General features: G+C 42.4%; 1 protein-coding gene and 1 long non-coding RNA gene across 3 annotated transcripts in view; one reads left to right on the plus strand and one right to left on the minus strand.

Moving 5' to 3' along the window:
* Positions 1 to 3856: 3856 nt before the first annotated feature.
* On the minus strand, positions 3857 to 11540 carry LOC116070015. Its single transcript, XR_004110253.1, has 2 exons — positions 10583 to 11540; positions 3857 to 4604 (listed from the first exon to the last, which is right to left on the minus strand). It is a non-coding gene; the product is annotated as an uncharacterized LOC116070015 (long non-coding RNA).
* Positions 11541 to 11543: 3 nt separating this feature from the next.
* Htt (huntingtin) overlaps positions 11544 to 24421 on the plus strand; it is a 149963-nt gene continuing 137085 nt past the window's right edge. The window contains exon 1 of one of the 2 annotated variants that reach the window (XM_031341112.1): positions 11544 to 11767. In XM_031341112.1, coding sequence (XP_031196972.1) covers positions 11544 to 11767 — 224 coding nt within the window. The remainder of the gene's footprint in view (positions 11768 to 24421) is intronic. The other variant, XM_031341113.1, reaches the window with a different exon arrangement.

The raw sequence follows: 24421 nt of genomic DNA on the forward strand, positions 1-24421 counted from the left end.
CCTCGAGATATAGTTTCTCTTTGTAGCTCTGGCTGTCCTGAAACTCACTCTGTAGACCAGGCTAGCCTCGAACTCAGAAATCCACCTGCCTCTCCACCTCCCGAGTGCTGAGATTAAAGGTGTGCGCCACCACTGCCCGGCCTACTTGGTCTGTTTCTTACTGAGTTGAATGCAGTTCATTAAGCATGTGTTATATTGTCAAATGGATCACATTTCATTTCCATTTCACCCCTGCTATTTAGATGATGAGCACTACATCTTGGTTCTTGACATACATCTTGAGGGCCAATTGGAGTTGTAAAGTCATGCTCTGAAACATGAACACTTCTTTGTGTGTGTGTGTGTGTGTCTTCATAATAACATGAACACTTCTAATCTTGATCTTCTAATATGGAACTAGCTGGGCGCAGGAAAGAATATAGCTTGCCTTCTGGGAGGAATGTTATACTTGATGTAGACTTCATTAATGAATATAGCCACTAGTTCTGGCCAGGGGGAGGGCCACTCCCTGGGACTGTTGGGGCTTTTGTGATACTTGTGGTCCAGTTGCATAAGTGACTATGAAGTATGGTGATGGAGGGCTTCATTTCTGTATTATCACTTTAGTGGCATGCAGACCAGGAGATTTTAGTCAGCGTTCTCTAGAAGAACCGAGCTGATGGAATACATTATAAAATGGATAGATCAGATTAGCTTGCACAATATGGCCTGAGAACCTGATAACTGTTCAGTCCTTGACTCTGGAAGCCTTAGCAATTTGGAACTCAAGGCTTGAAGACTCCTGGAGAGTTACTGATTTTCAGTCTGTGTTAGAATGCTAAAGAAGCTGGGTTATAATGTCCATGAAGCATGACAGTAACATGGACAAATGTAACCTTTGGAAAGCAGCCTGCTTTTCCTTCCAATCTTTCCTTTAACCTTTTTCTGGCTGCCTCCAGAAGGTGCTGCCTACTCTAGGGGAGGGTCTCCAGTTCTCAGTTCATCCTTTCAGGAAAAACTCTCACAGAGGTCAGAAGACAATGTACACAATTTGATTTGTTTTTCTCTTCTACTATATAAGTTCCAGGGATTGAACTCATTTCATTAGGTTTGACATCAAGTGCCTTTACCTGATGACCATCTCTCTCTAACCTTTAAGATGTTTTTGTCAGGACAATTTTATCTCAAGAACAATAAAAGAAAAGACTCCATTGCAAGGTCAGCTTCACCTTCACAAACTTTTTGTGGTTGAAAGCCTAGGATTTGTTTACAAGGACTTCAAACTTGCTTTAGCTGTAGTGATTCTTAAGACCCCGCGACCTCCCTAATCCCATCTCTTTCATTCCTATAGCATCTATGCTATGTGTATAACACTGCCAGAATTCTACTGCCAGCTTGGGATGGAGCCTGATCCCCTTGGACCTCAGTTGTATTGGTGCCTTTGATAATCTTGGGAAACATTTCCCTAAGCACTAGTAGGCAGTTCCTTCAGCAGCATTCTCATTTTAGATTTATTCCCTCCTGGTAAATGAGTGTGCATTTCCACAAGATGGAAACGTCAGTGGGTTGGGGGTCTTATTTTTAAGATAGCTTTCCTTTAGTTTCAGTGCAGAATGCCAGGATTCTTCATCTGTCCTCTCCTTGTCATATATCTTTCCTTGCCAAACTTCACAGTGATACTTCTGCTCCGGTCTCCCCTATTCTCTCTCTACCCTCTCTCCTTCTCTCTCTGTCTCTGACCTTAGACTTGGATAAGAAAAGTAAACAGTAACCATGACACAACCTGAATGAAATCCTGCCTTGATATTTCCACCAAAAAAAAAAAAATAATCCATTATATTCAAATTCTGCCTCACTCAAGTACTTTGGATATGCACTGAATAGAGCTAGATTGTTTGTTAGACTACCACATGCTACTATCACATGCTAGTACCAGATCAAATTCTCATTCCCCTCTGAAGCTTCATGAACCAGGTCACTGACTGGCTACTGTTTACATTTCTCTCAGTATCCTTTGTGTGTGCATCTTCCTTAATTGCTCTTCACCTTATGTTTTGAGGTAAAGTCTTTCACTCACTGAATCTGGTACTTACTAATTGCCTAGACTTGTTGGCTATGAGCTATGGAGATTCACCTGTCTCTATCTATTCCAGCACTGGGATTACAGAAGCATGTAACTATACCTGGCTTTTTAAAGTTTTTTTTTTTTTAAATATGTACATTTATGAGTGTTTTGCCTGCATGTATGTATATGCACCACATTTAGGCCTGGTGATAGAGGGCCTTGGTTGTAAAACAAGAATTCCTATGAGATTAGAGCTGGCCTTGCTCAGAGTATTATCAGTGAACTCTAGAAAGGACTGGGTAGATGATACCAGAGAGGAGAGACTACAGACTTGCATGTAACATTATTCCTCATCCCCATGCCTCTATATAAACTCCAAGTATTCCCTCCTTGAAGACTTCCTTTTCCTACAGAAATAAAGTCTCCTTTGATGAAGTCAGATTCTGGTCTCTTTTTGCCTCTGTCTCTTTATTCTGCACTCTGAAATCTAACACCTGGTGCCTTATAATCACTCTGTCCTCTTAGAAATCAAGGAGGGAGTTGGAGACCCTGGAACTGGATAATTGTGCACTACTGTGTGGGTGCTGTGAGTCATAACAGGTTCTCTGTGAAAGCAATAAAAGCTCATAACTGCTCAACTATCTCTCTGGATTCCAAGACCTAACTTCTTAAAGTGAGTGCTGGGAATATGGACCGAGACCCTTATTTTTTTTTTTTCAAGACAGGGTATCTCTGTGTAGCCCTGGCTGTCCTGGAACTCACTCTGTAGACCAGGCTGGCCTCGAACTCAGAAATCCGCCTGCCTCTGCCTCCCAAGTGCTGGGATTAAGGGCGTGCACCACCACTGCCCGGTTGATCCTTATTCTTAGGATATTTTTTCATACTCCTTGTGAATCATTTCCTACTCCCTTTTCAACATTCTTGTCATCTGGGCTTCAACCAGAAAGACCCATTAAACTCTGCAGATAGTATTCCACTTTTTTTTTCTCTTAAGTTCCAAACTCTTCCATATTCCCACCATAAACAAGTTCTCAGAAGCCCAAGAAGCATGCAGTCATCTTTACCACTGCAACAACCCCACTCTTAGTACCAGTGATCTGTAGTAGTACTTATATCATTTCATATCAAAATAGCTAACCAAAGCAACTTAAGCTTGTCCAGTTGTACCTTTCCCTTGCATTAGGAGAGAATATCTAAAAGGTCATTTTGGAGCTTGTGAGTAGGTTCTTGGCCTAAAGGGAGGTCAGTGTGTTTACAACTGCAGCACTGCCTTAGTATTCTTTATTTACTGTAACCTAACTCTGAGTCATATCAGAAAAGGATTTATTCTGACTTGCAGCTTCAAAGGATAGAGTCCATCATGGCAGGTACGGAAGCAGCCATGGCAGGTACGGAAGCAGCTGCATCCGCTGTCAGAAATGAGTGATGAAATTATGGTGCTCAGCTTGCATTCTCCTTTTTATTTAGTCGGAGACCACAGCCTTTAAAATGTTCCTGCCCATGTTTAAAGTGGGCCTTTCCTCTTGAGTTAATTTAACTTAGAAAGTCCCTTACAGACATATCCAGAGGTTGGTTTCCCTGAAGATTCTAAATGTTGTCAAGTCAACAATGGTGATTAACCATCACAGTGACTGAGCATTGTTTCAGGTGTAACATATTTATAATTGATGCTAATACAACATAAAACTAGAATTTACCACATTTCTGCGCTGACTGCACATGCAGAATATTTCATTGGTACCACTGGATACTGAGGCAGGGTTCATTTATAAGGACTTCCAGTAATTCTAGAAATTGAAATGGCATGGTGGCTCTGGTTTCTTTGGTTTTTATTTTTCTCAAAAAAAGCACCACTTTGAGGATAAAGAGGCAAGACAGGGTTGAGGTAACCTTTGACTTAGAGGTGAAGGGAAGTGTTTTTCAGAAACTATCAGATACAACTCTTTGTTGAAAGACAAGTTACTTCAGAACTATGCTTGTTTATATGTATAGAAGTGAATGGTTTTGAACCAGGAAAAACACAAGAGCTAGCCATGAAACTAGAAAAACAAACTGCTTTCTTTCTAATGCCATGCCAGTCTCAGTGCCTCACTTCTGATGCTACATGTATAGGGATTCTCCCATGCCAGCCGATTCTCTAATATCAGCTTGGTATTCTGTACTTCAGTTCAATCCTGACACAACTCAGATTTAGGGTAACGTATTCAATAAATAACCCTGAGGTGATACAAGTTGGAATGAACATTGGATATACTAGGCCTCCTTAGATACAAAGGCCACTCTCTGAACTCCACATAGGCCTTTCTAGATCTCTCTCAGTTTAAGGAGAAGATAAGGCAGGACAGATAAGAACAACTGGAATTGTTCTTCCAAGAATCCCCTGTGAGGCCATCCTCAAGCTGCTTCCAGTGGCCTCTCATCCACATCTTTGTTACCAAGGCCCAAACACATCCAGAGGCTGTCTAGCAAACAGGTATTTGCAAGGAGGAACATAAGAGATTTGGCAGTAAGTTGGAGTATCCTTTTGTGGCTGCTTGGGGTCCTTTGTAGTTCAGGTGAGCTGGAAATAAAGGGGGTTCTATGTTAAGCGGGTCATAAATTATTTTCATGCCATCAAATATTGGTATTGATCTCTTGGGAGGAGGGGTTAAAGAATTCTGAGTTCTGGGCTGGCGAGATGGCTCAGTGGATAAGAGCACTGACTGCTCTTCCAGAGGTCATGAGTTCAAATCCCAGCAACCACATGGTTGCTCACAACCACCCGTAATGAGATCTGACGCCCCCTTTGGTGTGTCTGAAGACAACTACAGTGAATTATGCTGGAGTGAGTGGGGCCGGAGCGAGCAGGCCGGAGCAAGCCGTGCTATCCTGAACTCAATTCCCAGAACCACATGAGGGCTCATGGCCATCTGCACAGCTACAGTGTACTCATACACATGAAAAATAAAGAAAGAAAGAAAGAAAGAAGAATTCTCAGTTCTTACCTTGTCCTACAGATCATTATGAAAATTTAGGTAGGAACAACGAACATATAACTTCCAGATGTTTATATAGTCAATGACACTACATATTATATAGCAAATTGCTATATGTATGGCACATTCATGTGTGTATGTTCTTAAAATACTTGCACATGGGCCTTTATTTTCACTCTTGTACTAAACCCTATGGACAGCAGGACATCCTGGGCGATCAGGCAGTTGCTTGCAGGACTGGAGCTTCTTTAAGCTGTCCCTGAGAAAGTGATGTATGATACTGTGAATGAAGCTGAAGCTGCACCAGAGATCATAGGAACGTGCAATGTCTGCCAAGGAAAGCCACTGGCAACAAGCAGAGCCAGCCCAAGGACAGCAAGGTAGGCTGTGGTTGGCAAGGTTGCATAGTCATAGGCTCTTTGGAGTTCATCTCATACCAGCACATGCCCCAGATGCTAGACACAGGAAAAACTGGAGTAATGGGTGTCTTGCCAAGTTTGGGTTCGCTTCCTCGACATTTTCCTATTCCTTTTGGTGTAATAATGTCCACTAGGTAGTTAATCTTGGTTGTCAATTTTATTGTATCTGAAATTACCTAAGTGACACCTCTGGGTGGATCTGTGAAGGTATATCCTAAATTCACTGAGGGGGTAGATCTTCTCTCAGTGTACACCTTACTTTCTGATGGTAGCCAGCAGATAAGAGTGTCTGAGGGAAAATTGGCTTGCTTGCCTGCCTTAGCTCTTTGCTGAATAGAACATCTATTCTGTTGGTGCCACTGCAGCTATCCTTCACTAACATCAGCACACAGGATTTGTTTTTGTTTTGGTCCCTCCAGTTGAACTCAAGAGTGGCAGCTCTCTAGGACTCTTCTAGGTTTTCAGCTCCAGATTGATACTGCTTGAGGGATCTAAGCTGGTAGACTGAACAGCTACCAGGATCTTAGCCTCTTCATCATGCAGAAAGGTTGGTTGGACTGCCCAGACTGCCTGGTGTAAGCCAACTTAATCCCCTTTATAATACATATTTATTCTATCAGTTTTGTTCTTCTAGAGCACATGGATCCAGGCCTACCACTGTATATTGGAGTATATAACTTTCTTTTTGGTTTACAGAGGCTCACAGCTAAGAATTTGCTTGAGAATCAGAAGAGACTTTAAACTTGGACTTTTGAGCAGTGTCTGAACTTTGAGAAAATTTGACTTTGAGGACCTCTAGAGATGAACTAAATGCATTTTGTGTTATGAGATAGCCCTAAGATTTGGGGGGTCAGAGACAGAATGTTGTGATTTAGACATGAAGTATTCCATTGAAAGGCTCATGTTCTGAAGGCTTTGTCCCAGATGGTGTTGTAGAGAAAGCTAACTGGATCATAAGGTTGCTGTGCTGCCTTAATTAACAGATTAATCCATTGATGAGTTCTTAGCTGATGGCTGGGAGAACAGAGGAGATGGCTGAAGTATACAGGCCACTGAGAGTATGTCCTTGGAGGTTGTACCTTGTTTTAGGTCCCTCTTTTCATCAGGAGGTAAGTCACCTGTCAAGTCACATTCCTGAACGTGATCTTCTGTGGTACCACAAACAGGCTCACAAGCAGTGGCACCAAGTGACCATGGCCTGAAACTACTGAAACTGAGGACTATTCTTCTCTGAAGGTGTTTTCTTAGATAATTTATCACAGTGATAAAAAGTAGATTTGCCCCACATATTATAATGCTCTTACATAGGCAAATAATATTAAGATTTAAAATGAAAACTGATCAAAGAACTAAAGGAAGAGAGATTTGCTTACATTTTCATTGCAGTAATAGAGACTATTTTATCAGGTGTTCAAAAAACAGAGGAGTGAGCTGACAGCATCCAAGAGGACACAAGGAGGCTCTAGCCACAATCTGGCTCTCCACTCTGTGCCTGCCTCATGATTCATTTAAGTAATCTATCTGGCTGGGCGGTGGTGGCATACACCTTTAATCCCAGCACTTGGGAGGCGGAGGCAGGTGGATTTCTGAGTTCAAGGCCAGCCTGGTCTACAGAGTGAGTTCCAGGACAGCCAGGGCTATACAGAGAAACCCTGTCTCAAAAAAAAAAAAAAAAGTAATCTATCTGCTCTTGATCCTTTTCAGTGTTGCTGCAGTAAATGATCATTTGTCACACATTCCTGGTTGCCCTCCTCTAGGATCAATTATTGGATCTCTGTCTATTGTTCCGGCTTTGTGCCAATTAATACTTTGAAGATACTAGGCCAATTTCTCCACTGTGTTAAATTCTAAATTACTGTTTTTTGAAGTATGCCAAACTTCTCTATGATTTTTTTTTTAAAAAAAAACTTTTTGAAAAAGGAATGATCCTTATTTGAAGAGATGGATCTATATTATTCAAAACATCATGTATTACTCTTTTTTTGTTTGTTTGTTTTTTGAGACAGGGTTTCTCTGTATAGCCCTGGCTATCCTGGAACTTACTCTATAGACCAGGCTGGCCTCAAACTCAGAAATCTGCCTGCCTCTGCCTCCCAAGTGCTGGGATTAAAGGTGTGTGCCACCACTGCCCGACCATGTATTACTCTTAAAATGTTTTCTTATGTATGTTATTTTTAAATTTTATTTATTTTTATTTTATGTGCATTATTATTATTATTATTATTTATGTTTTGCCTGTATATTTGAGATCTTAGAGTGTTAGATCAGTGTTACAGTTGTGAACTGCCATGTGGGTGCTGGGATTTGAACCTGGATCCTCTGGAAGAGTAGTCAGTGTTCTTAATGGCTGAGCCATCTCTCCAGTCCCAGTTAAATTTTGAGGCATGGTCTCTTTATGCAGTCCAGCTGGCCTCGAAGTCACAGCAATCCACCTACCTCCATCTGTCAAGGGTTAGGATTAATATCGTTCACCTTACATCTTGCTTGACAACCTTTTTTACGAGGCTTTCTCATCCAATACTCTGTCAGGCTTGTATAAAATTCTAGGCATATGACTTTCTTCCTGGAAAGACCAGAGTTACATTGCCATATGGTGGTTTCAGTGCCACATATATTCCCCAGAACTGGTTAAAATTTAGTATAGATGCATCTAATAGAATAACTAGGACTTAGACAAAATGGAAATGTTTTGCTCTGTCACAAGAGAAAGAAATCCAGAAATGGGCAAGCAGCTAGAATGATAGTAGCTCCAGCTCCTTCCAGCTCCATCATCTCAGGATGTGAGTTTTACACTGACCTAAAATGACTGCTGTACTGCCAAGCAACATGTTCTCATTATAAATGCCAGGAGGAAAGAGGATGCACCCTTTCCTTTGCAGATCACTTCCTAGAAGCAAAACTACTTTTGCTTAAATCTCATTGGCCAGGACTTACTTAGTCAGGTGATTGTAGTCAGCTGTGGTATCTTAGCTAAATATCAAATTTCCCAGATTTGAAAACAAAACAAAAACCAGGTTGTATTTCTGAATAAGGTCAGGCCAGAGTAACGGCTAGAATGCAGTTTGGCTTTATGGATGGAACTGTATCTGTTATCACTTACTAATTTATATGCTGAAACCCTAACTCCTTAGAATATCAGAATGGTCTGTGTTTGGAGAGCAGATGGTAGCCCTTTTTGTTTCCCTTTCTGATGGGTCTCTCTGTGTAGCCAGTCTGGTTTGGAACTCACTAGGCATCTAAAGCTGTCCTTGAACTTTAAATCCTCGTGTCTCAGCATCCCTGCTGTTGGGATTACAGGCATGTAACACTAAGTCCTGGAAGTCTTTATCAGAAATGAAGTTACTAGATCTTTTTTTGGTTTTTCGAGACAGGGTTTCTCTGTGTAGCCCTGGCTATCCTGGAACTCACTCTGTAGACCAGGCTGGCCTCAAACTCAGAAATCCGCCTCCCACTGCCTCCCAAATGCTGGGATTAAAGGCATGCGCCACCACTGCCTGGCAAGTTACTAGACCTTAAATTTTTTTTTTTTTTCCCGAGACAGGGTTTCTCTGTATAGCTCTGGCTGTCCTGGAACTCACTCTGTAGACCAGGCTGGCCTCGAACTCAGAACTCCACCTGCCTCTGCCTCCCAAGTGCTGGGATTAAAGGCATGTGCCACCACCATCTGGCTAGACCTTAATTCAGTTACTTATGTTTTCATATAAATTAGGACACAGACACAGAGGGATGATGGTGTGAGGTCTCAAGTGGAAGATGCTCTGACAACACCTTGATTTTGTACTTTTAGTTTGAAGGACTTTGAGAATATAAATGACTATTGATAGCTCCCAGGCAGTGGTACCCTGATACAGCAGTGTAAGCCAACCAGTATACCTATTGTTGCCGGACAAATTACCAGAGTATAGTTGCCTAGCAAAACATATTTATAATTATCCAGTTTCTGTGGTTCCAGAATCTGGGCCCAGCTCACACAGGTCCTCTGTTACCACTTCTTACAGTGGGCAACTAGGTACCAGAGCTTGGCTTCAAAAAAATCACCTTAGAGCTTTAGTGGTATTGGCAGGGTTTACTTCATATGTGGGCTGATGGACCACCAATGTGTCCTGACTGTTGGCTATGGGTAGTTCTTTATGTTAAGTCTTGCCATCTGTTCTTCATCAATGTATATAAGCTGAGAAGTTGTTACTTAGCAAGATTGAAGTTACATTTGTAACCTAACAGCAGTGTGACATGCCATTATCTTTGTCTTGTATTGGTTAGATGTCAGTTACTAGCTGCCCATACTTGGGAGCAGGGATGTCATAACCTAGAGAATGCTAAGAGGCAGGGCTCTCTGGGCCTTCTACCAAGTCTGCCTACTAACAACTACCAGCCCTGGCCAGCTGTTAGAGGCTGCCTCATGTGAGAGGTACAACTGGCTCTGTGCATCCCATAGTGGCATTAGTAACAGGAAGGACATAGAATCTAAAGACTTTCTCTGCTGTCCTTCCCAGTTTAACAGGGGCAGGCTTATAGGAACAATGTTGGTTTCTGTATACTTGACCATTTTGAGAAAATGGAGTGCCTTATGGCCATGGAATAGGGCATTTGAGTGTTATGGATAGCCTGAAGCTTCATTGGGTTTCTCACTGCATGAATCACCTCCAGATAGCTTTTTCTGAAACCGGCACATTTTTGTTTGTTTGTTTGAGACAGGGTTTCTGTGTAGCTCTGGCTGTCCTGGAACTCACTTTGTAGAACAGGCTGGCCTCAAACTCTGAGATCTGTCTGCCTCTGTCTCCTGACTGCTGAGATTAAAGGTGTGTTCTACCACTGCTTGGCTTTTTTTTTTCTTTTCAGGCAAGTTCTCATATAGCCCATGCTGACTTGAATTCACTATGAAACCAAAGAAATCCTGGAACTCCTGGTCCTCTTCCTCCTTGCTGAGTGCTGGGATTACAGGCATGATTACCACCCCTGGTTTAAAAAGTGAAGTGATTGAACCCAGAGCTTGGCGCACGCTACTCAAAAAGCATTCTACAAGTGCTGTGATTAAAGGCATGCACCTTCATGCCCAGCTGAAGCCAACTCTTTTATCTGGGCAGACTGCAGGAGCAGCCTGGGTGTATCCACACCATTTTCAGCTTCCTGCTTTAATTGCTCACCTTTGGGAGATGGAAACAAGGACCTCAGCGCTGGTGGCAATGAGACCCCTTATAGGTCCTGGCTGATTGCCACAGCAGTTCCCAGGGTCCATGTCTCACTGTAGAGTGCCTGACCAAAGTTGTATGAAGCACAGCCTTTCTTTGGGCAACAACTGCTGCTGCCTGTCTGAAACCCTTTCTCAGCCTCCTCTGCCGCAGGCACGTCTGGTGCCTCGGGGGTCCACGGATCCTAAGGGTTCTTTGGTCCTGAATAAGGGTCACTCTGGTTCCCTTCTCATTGCGGGGAGCTCCCCGCAAGCTGCGCTCGAGACTGAAGCTCAGGGCACCGCCTGGCTTGTGGAAGAGAGAGCCTCTTTGGGTTTTGCGTTCCGAGCTCCATAACCGCCTTCCCGGTGACTCCAGGTGTAGGGTGGCTTTGTGCAGGTAAATTTCTTCGCTGTCTTTCCCCTTTCCAACCTTTTCTCCCTTCCGGGTCTCCCCCCAGCTCTTCTGCCCACCTCCTCACCTCTTTCCTATCGCTGGTGCCAGGCGGCGGCCCTTAAAGCCCACTCTCGGCTCAGCTCCGCCCCTCACCTAGCAGCCCGCCCCGCCCACCGTGTCCTTTTGCTTGGCCCTCTTCAAGAGGAGGGACTTGCTTTTGCCGGGAAAAGGCGGGGCCACATCGGCGGGGCGGAGCGTCTTAAACGGAGGCCCGGCAAGCCTACATCCAGACGTGGGAATAAAGACGACGCATCCGCCTGTCAAGTCGGCGGGTCTGGCGTGGTCTCGCCTCCGCCGGCATGACGTCACGGGACGCACTCGCCGCGAGGATTGCCGGGACGGGCCCAAGATGGCTGTGCGCCTTGGTTCCGCTTCTGCCCGACGCGCAGAGCCCCATTCATTACCTTGCTGCTAAGTTGCGCCGCGTAGCGTTAGCAAGCTCCAAGCCTTCAGGGTCTGTCCCGACGGACAGGAGGCCGTCATGGCAACCCTGGAAAAGCTGATGAAGGCTTTCGAGTCGCTCAAGTCGTTCCAGCAGCAGCAGCAGCAGCAGCAGCAGCAGCAGCAGCAGCAGCCGCCGCCGCCGCCGCAGGCGCCACCGCCGCCACCGCCGCCGCCGCCTCAACCCCCTCAGCCGCCGCCTCAGGGGCAGCCGCCGCCGCCACCGCCGCTGCCAGGTCCGGCCGAGGAACCGCTGCACCGACCGTGAGTCCGGGCGCCGCAGCTCCCGCCCGCGGCCCGCGCCCCGTGCCCCTGGCCTGCGTGCTGGGGGCATGGCCAACGCTGTCCCCTGTCCAGAGGGTCGCGGTACCTCCCCGAGGTCAGGCCTTCCCGGCCCGGGCCCTTGGCTTGCGGGGTCTTTGGCCTTCCGCAGAGGAGACAGAGCCTAGTTAGGCCAGCGAGGGGCTCGCTGAGGGGCATCACGACTCCAGTGCTTTTGCCGTTCCCAGTTTGCGAAGTTAGGGAGCGAACTTGTTTCTCTCTTCGGGAGAAACTGGGGCGGTGGCGCACACGACTGTGGTGAAGAAAACTTGGAGAAGCAGAGGTCTCTAGGGTTACCTCCTCATCGGGCCTGGGAGCTGGGAGTGCAGGACAGCGTGAGAGCTGTGCGGATAGTGGATGACATAATGCTTTTAGGAGGTCTCGGCGCGAGTGCCGAGGGCGGGGGAGTGTGAACGCATCCAATGGGATATTCTTTTTCCAAGTAACACTTGAAGCAGCCTGTGACATGAGGCAGTTTGTACTCACCTGGCGTTTCATTTAGTTCGTGGTGCAGTATAGTTAACAGGGTTTTAAGCATTGCCAGAGAGGTGTGCTTCTGTGTGTCTGCAGGCGGTTGGATGAGTTGTATTTGTTAAGTACATGGTGAGTTACTTAGGTGTGATTATTAATAAAAAATATATGTATGTGCATAAATATGAAAGAGTCGACTGATACTTGCTGTCTATCTATTTTCTGTTCTATATAAAACTGATACATTGGTGGTGTGCAGTTTACATCGCGGAATGAATTTTACTAGTGTTGCAGTCAGGCTTGTTTTAGAACATGGGCCACTCAGACTCTGTAGATATCTCGTGTGCCAGTAAAAGTTCCTGTTTAGTTCTTTGCTGACGCCTTATAGATCTTTGGAAGCGCTCTGCTTGTGACTGGAAGAATATTGAAACAGAAGAGAGACCATGAGTCACAATGATTTAAGAGAAAAGAGATACTCAAAACATTACCTGGAAGTCCATGCTGAGTGTTCAGCCCTGTGCTTTCTTGCAGCTCAGGCCTTTCTCTTAACTCTGAGCATTTTATTTCTAATCTGGATTTGTATAACTAATAAGGAGAACTTAGGAAACAACCTACTAAAGAATGTCATCATTAAAACTCATGTAGAAAATAAGTGTTCTAGTAATATCTCTGAACTATATTCCCAGCTCATTTTTAGTAATTTTTCTTGTTTTTGTGTTTCTGATAGCATCCTTTCCCTGTTCTGAGAGTTTGTTTTTGAAAAATAAAGATTTGGGGAGAAATGTTGGCTTATTTGATAGAACAAAATACGGGAATAAATTTTTCTTCTGTAAGGTGAAAAGTGTAAATAGAAAAGTTTTTATCTCTAGATAAGTAATTCTTTTTTTTTTTTTTTTTTTTTTTTTTTTTTTTTTGCTTTTGAGAGTCTCACTATGTAACTCTTGATGACCTGGGACTCACAGAGATCTATCCTCCTGCCTCTGCTTCCTCTGTGGTGGGATTAAAGGCCTGGGGCAACATGCTTGGCTGTTCAAGTACTTTCTAGTTATTTTGATTATTACCATGACTCTCCCTCTCTGGATGGTTGGAATTGTGGAAGTTTGCATATTCCCCATATTTTCTGTAAACCTCTGTGTGTGTGTGAAAGAGAGAGAGATTGTTCTGTGCCTGCTTCAAGCACAAATTAGTGTGTTTTTGCATAAGTAATTCATTAACACGATAAAAACAGTTAAATAGTGAAAACATCTCCCTCTCCATTTTTTAATTCTGTACCCAGGAGCAAGCTCTGTTACACTTCATTTGTCCTTCCCGATAAAATTTGGGCATATGTTAGGACAGATAATTATTTACAAACAAAAGTATTTTGGAACAAAAGCTTTTAAAAGCTTTTATTTTAATAAAAAAACAAAAACCTTGTTATTACACTATACATCACTAACTGTAACATTTTCCAAAAATCAGCTCCATTAGCATCTATCTCATATTCCTGTGTACTTTGCTGTTGAAAACCAACTGTTCATTAATAATAAGTAACAAACTCACTGCATAGAGGCTTCGATTTTGGCATTTTGTCCACTTGCTTCAGTTAAAAGTCCTTTTTTTCAAAATTCGTCCAGCCAAAACAGTTTTAGAATGAATCTGTTCTATTTTTGTGACTCTCATTGTGTTCCATAAAACCAGTGTCACAGCCATGCGTGGGCTTCTGTTGAAGTAGCTGAGAACTTGTTCTCTGCTCTGCTGGCTGCTGGCGGGTCCAATAGGCCCTAAGCAGTTGACATTCACCCTTAATAGTCCTCAGTAAGTCTTCCTAACCATAGTCATTCATTTATCAATATTTGCTGATCATCTCCTGTGTGCCTAGCATTATTCTAGTTGCAGGTTTTAGCAGGAAACAAAGTTATGCCTCGTGAAGCTAAAATTCTTGGGAGGGACGTAGACAGCAAAATAGTTTATTCATAGTAAGTGATGAGGTACAGTAAAGTAGGGGAGGAGATTAGGAAATGCCAGTGCTTAATGTGTTTTAGACAGGGTTTTTCTGCTTAGTTGAAGGCTTATTTTTGAATAAATATCTGAAGAGTCAGAAATCTACCAGGAGGGTGTATGGAAGAGGAGTATTCCTGCAAGGGGAAGTTGTCAAAGGCTTTCCTGTGTGGGGATTAGTGATGTCATTTTTTGCTGGGTGAAATGAGTGAGGGTAAGAGTTGTAGTGGGGGTGGAGCAAAGGGTAGGAGGAGGTTTCATTGGTATTATCCGTTACTGCATTTAGCTCCAAATAGAAAACCTGGCAACAGAAGCTGCAGAAAACAAGGAAAGGTAAGGGTTTATTCTAAGACAAAATAAGTGTAGGAAGTTCAGCAATTAGATCAGGAACACAGACTCCAAGTCCAAATCTTCATTCTTTCACATTTTTTTTTTTAATTTTGTTACATATTCTGGATACTATTCCCTTATGAGATAATAAGTTAAAAAGCGTTTCTGTGGATTGCCTTGACTTTATTGTTTGTTTTGTTTTGTTGAGACAGGTCTCTCTATGTAGCCCTGGCTGTCCTGGAAATCACTCTGTAGACCAGGCTGGCCTGGAACTCAGAGATCTGCCTGCCTCCCAAGTGCTGGTATTAAACATATGAGCCACTACTGCCAGGCTTGGATTGTCCTTTCAATTTCTTTTTTTGTTTACTTTTGAGATAGAAGTTTGCTATGTACTTCTGGCTGGCCTGATATATTGTGTAGTCTAAGTTGTCTTCAAAACTTGCTTTTATCTTCATGGGACAGAGTCCCAAGTACTGGGACCATAGGTATGGCCCATCACAGTGAGGGCAGGGGGGCAGTACAACTCTTGAATGGTGTGGAGTGTATGTATGTGTGTAGGGGTTTGCAGAGGCCAAAAGGATATTGAGTGTCCTCAATATCCTCTATTGCTCGCCACTTCTCTGACTGAATCTAAAGCTACCCATTTCTAAGTAAGCTGGCTGACCAGCAAACACTGGGGATCTGCCTATCCCTACTCACCATAGTGAGGTTACAGATATGAATAACCACACCCAGTTTTTACAATGAATGCTGAAGATTTAAACTCAGGATTTAGACTTGACTCACTTTCTTTTTTTTTTTTTTTTTTTTTTTTTTTTTTTTTTTTTTTTTTTTTTTTTTTTTTTTTTTTTGTTTGTTTGTTTTTTTTTTTTTTGTTTTTTTTGAGACAGGGTTTCTCTCTGTAGCCCCGGCTGTCCCGGTACTCACTCTGTAGACCAGGCTGGCCTCGAACTCGGAAATCCGCCTGCCTCTGCCTCCCAAGTGCTGGGATTAAAGGCGTGCGCCACCACCGCCCGGCGACTCACTTTCTTAATTATGTTCTTCAAAGCTTAGACATTAAGTTTTGATGAAGTCCAATTTTGTCTTTAGCTGCAGTATATTCGATACTTAAGAAACCACTGTTTTATCTGAAGTCACAAAGATGTATTTACTCCCTCTTTTTCTAAGAACTTTAGAGTTGCATGTAAGTCTGACTCATGGTTTTGGTTAAGGTAGAGGTCTGACTCTTTTCTTTTGCATGCATAATTTAGCACTTTGGTTAAAGAGAATTTTTTTTCTCATTGAACTATATTGACATCTTTATTGAAAATTATTACCTATCCGTATGTAAATGTTTCTACTTCCATTTTTGTCATTGATCTGTGTGTCTGTTCTATGCCATTACTGTACAGTCTTGATTACTGGTTTGTATTGCTATCTCAAATCATGAAGTACACCCCCCAACCTTGTCTTTTTCAGTATTGCTTTAGTTATTGAGTCCCTTGCATTTCTATATGAGTTGTAGGATCATCCTGTCAGTTTCTACAAAGAAGCCATCTGTTACTCTTAGTCTAGTCCATCAATATTGGTGAACTTCATGGCCAGACAGTAAACGGTTAAGGCTCTGTGGCCATAATGCCATCACAGCCAGTCAGCTCTGCCACTGTAGCATGAAAGCAGCCATAGACAGTATATAAGAGAATGAGTACACAAAATTGGAATTTCTTAAAATTTTCAAGTCATGAAACATTCTTTGATTTTTTTTTTTTAAAATGTTTTATTTATTCTTTGACAGTTTCATGCATGTATACAGTGTATCTTCAGACAGGGCCCCTACTATCTTCTTCCCATATATACCCCAACATGTCCTTTTCCTACTTCCGTGTCTTGTTTGTTTGTTTGTTTTTGTTTTTATTTTTATTTTTATTGCTTTGTTTTGTTTTTAAAGATTTGTTGATTTTTATTATTTATTTTATGTGTATGAGTACACTGTAGCTGTATAGATGGCCATGAGCCATCATGTGGCCATTGGGAATTGAACTCAGGATGGCTCTGCTAGCTGTCTTGCTTGCTCCAGCATAGTACACTGTAGCTGTCTTCAGAGGCACCAAAAGAGGGTGTCAGATCTCATCACAGATAGTTGTGAGCCATCATGTGGTTGTTGGGATCTGAACTCAGGACCTTCAGAAGAGCAGTCAGTGCTCTTACCCACTGAGCCATCTACCCAGCCCCTGTTTTGTTTTGTTTTAATGCCCCACTGAATCCAGTTAGTGCTGCCTGCTAGAATGGAATGTTGACTGGTCTATTTGTTTTTTTTTTTTTTTTCCTGAGGCAGGCTTTCTCTGTGTAGCCCTGGCTGCCCTGGAACTACTAGCTCTATACACCATGCTGGCCTCAAATACAGAGATGAGTGCTTCTGCCTCTCAATGTAGGAACTAAAGGTATATCCCCCACCCAGTTCTTGTGCGGTAACCACCACTGCAGTGAGTTTATGAATACAGCAGCCATGCTATTTCTGGAAGACAGTATTTCATAGAACTCTCTAAAACCTGGCTCATAAATTCTCTCTACCCCTTCTCTTCTCTGAACCTTGGGTGGGGGGTCAATTTAGATGTCACATTTAGGCTGACAGTTCATCAGTCACTTATTCTCAGTATACTATGAGTCTTTGAATTGCTGCCCACTGGAGAAAGCGGTTTCTTTGGCCAAGGTTGACAGTAGCACTAGTCTGTAGGTATAAATGTTAATATTTACTCTTGTTTGTTTATTTGGTTGGTTGGTTTTTTTGAGACTGTTTTTCTGTAGCCTGGCCATCCTGGAACTCACTCTGTAGACCAGACTGGCCTTAAACTCAGGTTCACCTGCCTCTGCCTCCCAAGTGTTGGAATTAAAAGCATGTACCACCATATCCAGCTCCCAAACATAAATATTTAGAAGGTAGTCTAACAACATGTCTACTTAGCAAAACAACAATAGTAGGGTCCCCTTTTAGGACCTGTAACCTCCTTCCGCTGAGTCATGGGCTTTTGACTAGGTTTATACCTTTTATGGTGTACACTTTAAGTCCATTCAGAAAGCTGTGGGTTATCCTTGTATCCTTTACATCACTGTTGCACCAGTGATCACATTTTGCCTTCTTTGTCTATATTATAGCATTCAGGGTCCAGGCTTAGTAAGACCATTGATGTCTTTTCTCCCCCAGTGGCCTGCAAAAGACCTTCTGGCATTATAAAAACTAACTAGCCAAGAGGAAGTTTTCAGGTCACTTCTATCTTGATTTCTCTATGTCCTCTATTCAACCAAAGTGTGTTGTATCTTCATCAATAGGGTTTTACTATTATCTAGTTACATTGGGCAACCAAGAGCGATAGAAATAGCTTGTGTTGTTTGGATGTGAAGGTGCTTCTGGGACCTCCATGACTAATAACTTGTAAGGAGGGATCTCATGATTAGCATTGAGAATGTTCATTTAATAACACGTTTTCGGGGGACAAATTGTCCACTTGTGCACATACCTATATTGAAACTCTTTAAAAAGGTACTTATACTTTTATTTATTTATTATATATATATCAATACACTGTAGCTGTACAGATGGTTGTGAACCACCATGTGTTTGCTGGGATTTGAACTCGGGACCTTTGGAAGAGCAGTCAGTGCCTTAACAACTGAGCCATCTCTCCAGCCCTGCGCTTATACTTTTAAATTAGCTTTCAAAATAGTGAGTTTCTATATGTTTTTCTTCTTTCTTTCTTTCTCTTTCTTTCTTTCTTTCTCTTTATTCCTTTCTTTTTAAGGATTTATTTATTTTATGTATATGAGTACACTGTTACTGTCTTTAGACACATAAGAAGAGGGCATCAGATCCCATGTGAGTCACCATGTGGTTCCTGGGAATTGAACTCAGGACCTCTGGAAGAGCAGTCAGTGCTCTTAACCACTGAGCCATCTCTCCAGCTCTTTAAGTTTTTTTTTTTTTTCACACATCATTTATATTCTGTAAATAATGTACAGTCACTACACAAAACAACAGTTGCTTTCCTGAACATTAATTCTGGAAAACTAAAATTTACAGTCACATAAAACCTGTATGCAAATGATAAGCAGATCTAGGGGTAATAGTGTCAAACTGGAGTCAGTTTAGAAGTCCTCAATAGTAGTTAAGCTACCTAACAAGAAGGAGTTCAGCTGCTGATATCTGCAGCAGCTCAGGTAAATAGTGGAGACTATAGGCCATTGAGCAAGCTGATTCCTAATGCCTGCCTACACATTATATGATTTTACTTATGTAACATTTTTTTTTTTGTAATGTTAGGTCTTTGGTTATTTTGTTTTCCTCTTGTGGCAAAATAATATCACATAAAACATAAGCATTTCGAGTATACAATCTATGATTGTAAAAGCACAGTGTTCCATTGTGACTACCAGCCACCTCTGTAACTCTTCTTTTTTAACATTGCTTTTAAAAGTATATTACAATTTTCACTTGACACACTGTAATTGTGCATGTTTATGAATAGGGTCATTTTTGAATTATACATTCTAGTATCTTCTGTTGCATTCAGTTAACTTATGAGCAGGAAACGCTCTGGCATAGAAGTCCTATTCTATGATTTAGAGCATATCGTGGGCAAATCCTAGGCCTTAGCTCTTTAGTCAACCAGAATTTGTATGATTAAATAAAACCTTGGTGTGTGTGTGTGTTTGCACACTGGCTATAGCCTTTCCTTTATTATCCCTGAGTTTGATTTTCTTTTCTGCTTTTTTCCTTTCTAAGATGATCGTTTGTTTCATACTTAGGTTGGGGATAATTGTGAGGACTAAGGAGGTCATGTGCGGGCCTGTCCCTTTCTCATTTTGCTAGCATGACTGATATGTTAGTTCTTTGCATGTTCTCTCCTACACTGGAAGGAGCTGGATGGGAATTGTTTGGTTTTTAGTCACTAAATCCAGATTATCAGGCTCATGGCAAGTTCTCAGGAAGTACTTGTTAAATGCATAGTTAGAGTTACAATCTGAACTTGATTAAACATATGGCACTTTTCATACTTCCTACTTTTGTTTTTCAAGTTAAATATTTTTTCTACCTACCAGTTTTATGTTTTAAAAACTTGTTTATTTTAATTAAAAACAAAAACAAAAACTGTGTGTAGGCTGGGTGTGGTGGCCAACATACTTAATCCCAGCACTCAGGATCTCTGTGAGTTTGAGGCCAGCCTGGTCTACATGGTGAGTTACAGGACAGCTAGGGCTACATAGTCAGACCCTGTAGTCAAAAAGCAAAAACCAAACCAAAACAAAACTTGGTGAGCTAGTAAGGTAGCGAAGGTGCTTGCTAACATTCTGAGTTTGATCTCTGGGACCCATGTGGTAGGAAGAGAGGACCAGTTTCCAGAAGTTGTCTTTGGATCTTCATATGAATGCCATGGCACTCGCACGCAGACACACAGTGTATTAAAATGTGCATGTATAACTGTAAGGTTTAATTACCACTGATAGTCAGAAACTAGCACTGAGGCCTCAGGGGCCTCTTCAGTGCTGTGGGAGTGTACACCTTTAAACAATCTTATTTGGGTTTTGGAGACAGGAGTTACGATAGAGATTAAACTTGGCTTTGAACAAATTTCACACACATTTAACCACTGAACTTCACCATAGTGCCTATTCAGTTTTGAATATCACATGACTAGAACTGTACAGCTCCTCCTATTCATAACTCATGCTTGTGTCTAAGCTCCTTTTCTTCAGTGTTGTTGGTAACCCATCCTGTTAGTTTGTCTGTTTTGTATGAATATGCCCTGTTTTTCTCATCTTATTAGTGCATGCTTGGGTTATTAAGCTTTGACAAATGCTGCTGTGAGGATACCTCCTTTCCTGGCCTATCTTTTCCCTCACAAAAAGGTGCTTTTTAGTAAGCAGTTCCTCATTTTGGTGGTGTCCAATTTGTCATACTTTTCCATTATGATAAGTGCTTTTATTTCTTTTTTGATGAATATTTCATCAACTTGAGATCATGAGATGTTTCCTGATCCTGTTGCATAAGTGGCATATTGATTTGCTTTCCCCATTGAAGTTGGCTTGTTTTAGTGTGTGGTGTAAAATAGACCTTCTTGTTTGTTCTTCTAATGTGGATACTTCTTTTTTCAGCAGTTTTCTCCATGTTCTGTGTATATGCCCTTCCTTTTATTGTTTATATCATTAAAAAGATTCACAATAAGTAGGTTCTTTCTTTTTTTAAAAAAACTTTTTATTAATTCTTTGTGAGTTTCATATCATGTACCCCTGTCCCACTTTCATCTCCCTGTCCCGTTCTCCCCTCTGCCCTTGCATCCTTCCCCTCAAAAGAAAAGAAAATCCACAGAAACAAAAAACCAATAAAGTATAGAAAACATCTCATAGTGGAAGCTGTAGCATGTTACAGTGTTCCCACAGTATACCCCTCTGTCTGCACATCTTCACATGCAGTGAGTCACTGGTCTGATTCAAGATCTCTGGCTTCTGTCACACCATCAATATTGGATCTTCTCCAGAACTCCTCCTGGTTTATTCAGTTGTTGCAGTGTCATCAAGTTCCTGCAGCTTTGGATCAGTAGGACCAGCTCTTTTATGTACTCCAGTGGTTCACAGATGATGTAGATGTTGGGGTAGGCCAACTCAAAGCCCTGGATCTGGGCCTAGGTGGTAGTTGTGCTGGTCAGCTTGCCGGCTCTCCTGCATCTGCATCACCAGGGTTGTTCTCCAGCACTGCTCTGGCTAGGCCACCTGATGCTATCATCTGCATGAAGCAGGGTCAGCTCTCCCTACTACTAATGAGGAGGGAGAACGACATCTTCCCCACCCCACCCCCCAAAACACACACACACCACCCCATGGCAGATGAGTGGTCAGTCCAGTTCTCCTTGATCTCACCTTTGAGGCTAGATCAACTGTGCCCCTGCCACCAGGGCCAGCTCTACTCTGCTGCCCAGGTGAGATTCAGGGCCTACTCTCCTGAGTACTGCTGCTGGTGAGAGGTGTGCCAGCTCTCCAGAATGCCAAAGCCAGTTCTGCACAGACACATGGTCCCAGGTGGCTGCACAGACCAGGGACATCCCCATGGTTTCCAGTGGTAGTATGAGCCATGGATGTCAACATCAATCCCTGCCACGGCATGGCCATAGACCCAGACATGGCCCTCAATAGCAGCACGGACTGGGACTTCACCATGGCTTCAAGTGGCAGGGCTGGCTACTCACAACAGCCTATTCCTCTTCACCCTCATGTCTCAGTTCCCCTTTTCTTCAAAATGCTCAGACTGTTCTGCTTTTCTGTCTCATCCATCTGTCTACCACATTGTAGAGATTCCTGCTGCTGGCAGGCCAGGCCATGATGCTGGTGTGCCTCTGGGTGACCTCTGCTTGTGCTGTTTGGCATGGTGGCAAGCAGACTTCTAGGTGTCTACAGCTACCCATGTGACATGGCAGCAGTGTCCTCCTCCACCCCTCTCTGCAGTGTGGCAGGCAGGTCTCTGGACTTTCTTCCCTGCCAGTGCCATGTGTCATGGCAGTGGGGGCGGGTCTCCTTTTTTTTTTTTTTTTTTTTTGAGACAGGGTTTCTCTTTGTAGCCCTGGCTATTCTGGAGAGCAGGCTGGCCTAGAACTCACAGAGATCTGCCTGCCTCTGCCTTCCAAGGGCTGAGATTAAAGGTGTCTGCCACCACCACAGGCATGGTAGATCTTTTGGCATAAATATTTCTCATTTTGTTCTGGAGTGGTTTATCTATTTAAGACAGAGTTTTGTGTTGTAGCCCATGCTGGCCTTGAGCATGCTGTGATTCTCCTGTCTCTACTCCCTGCATTCTAGGATTGAAGATGTTCACCATGTTTGGCTTTAGTTATCTTAAAGTAAGGACCATCTCTTGCTAATAATACTTTTCATTGTACAGTACATTATGCATCAGTCTGTCTTTGTATTTGAAGAACCTTTGTCCTTCATTTTGATTCTTGTGTTTTTCCTAGATGGCTTCTTCTGTCTCCTACATAGACAATATTCTAACATCATTGTCCTTTGCTATTGGAAGACTGAAGGGTTTTGTTGCTTAAAAGACCATGAATTTTGATAGTCTAAATGTTGCTGCATGATTTTGTGTGAGTATTTGTATATGTTTAAGTGTTTTTCAGTATTATCACTTCTTGAGAAAGTATATCCTACAATTCCAAATCAGGTGGTGTTTTAATCTTTTAAAAAATCTTTCTGGTGCTGGAGAGATGGCTCAGTGGTTAAGAGCACTGACTTGCTCTTCCAGAGGTCCTGAGTTTGATTCCCAGGAACCACATAGTGGCTCACACCATCTGTGATAGGATCTGATGCCCTCTTCTGGTGTGTCTGAAGACAGCTACAATGTACTCATATACATTTTTTTTTTTTAAAAAAAAAATCTTCCTAATCAGGTGGTGGTGGCACATGCCTTTAATCCCAGCACTTGGGAGGCAGAGGCAGGTACATCTCTGTGAATTTAAGGCTAGCCTAGTCTACAGAGTTCCAGGACAGTGAGAACTGCCTGTCTGTCTTGAAACAAAACAGAACATCAAACCTTTCTGAAAGTGGTCTAAGTGTGCAGCAGCACTCTCATGTAAGGATAGGATTTGACAAAAATCAGAGAGCAACTGCTGGAGAATCAGAAGCTATGCATTCCTGCTCCAGGCTGCTGAGCTTCTTATGGGCAGGACAGCTTCTAGACCTTAGTCTTGCCCCCAGCATGGAGTGTGCATTTTGTGTGTGCGAGGAGGAGGAGGAATAGGAATGTTTTCAAATTCGTTGAGTAGTCCAGTCTGCCCTCTTCTCTTTTTTTTTTTTTTTTAAAGATTTATTTATTTATTGTATGTAAGTACACTGTAGCTGTCTTCAGACACACCAGACGAGGGCATCAGATCTCATTATGGGTGGTTGTGAGCCACCATGTGGTTGCTGGGATTTGAACTCATGACCTTCCGAAGAGCAGTCGGTGCTCTTCCCTGCTGAGCCATCTCTCCAGCCCTGCCCTCTTCTCTTAATGTGGAATCACATTGTTAAAAAAGATTTTTATTTTTAATTTTATATATATATATATATATACACATACATACACAAACACACACATATACACATGTGTATATGTGTGTGTGTATATATATACACACATGTATCTGTGTGGAAGTCTATATGCACATGAGTGCATGTGCCCTGAAGAGGGTATTGGATCCCATGTTTTTGGAGTTACAGATGATTGTGAGCCAGCTGATATAAATCCTGGGAACTGAACTTGGGTTCTTTGGATTAGCAGCAAGCACTCACAACCATTGAGCCATCTCTCCAACACCTGTAATCACATTTTTAAAAGAACAATCAGTGTAATTCGAAAGTTAAGAATTTAAATATGGTGGCTAGAGAGATGGCTCAGTGATTAAGAGCACTGACTATTCTCGCAAAGGTCCTGAGTTCAATTCCCAGCAACCACATGGTGGCTCACAACCATCTGTAATGGGATCTGATGCTCTCTTCTGGTGTGTCTGAAGACACCTACAGTGTACTCATATAAATAAAATAAATAAATCTTTTTTAAAAAAAGAATTTAGATATGAGGGCCAAATTTATATTTTTAGAAGTAGTTCTTAGATAAGTTAAAAATTTGTTACAGTGTGCTCTAGAGCCTGGATTTTACATGCCCCTACAATTGTGAGCCTGTATAAATTGCTTTATTGCACTTAAAATAGTCTGGCTGAAGCTTGTTTTCATTTTGAAGATGTAGTTTCAAGTGGTTGAAGAGCCAGGGTTGTTTTTACCCTATTGATACAGTTCCTACCCTGAGCTATTTTATTT

This window comes from Mastomys coucha, unplaced genomic scaffold, assembly GCF_008632895.1.
Source record: "Mastomys coucha isolate ucsf_1 unplaced genomic scaffold, UCSF_Mcou_1 pScaffold22, whole genome shotgun sequence".
In the NCBI taxonomy this organism is placed as follows: Eukaryota; Metazoa; Chordata; class Mammalia; order Rodentia; family Muridae; genus Mastomys; species Mastomys coucha.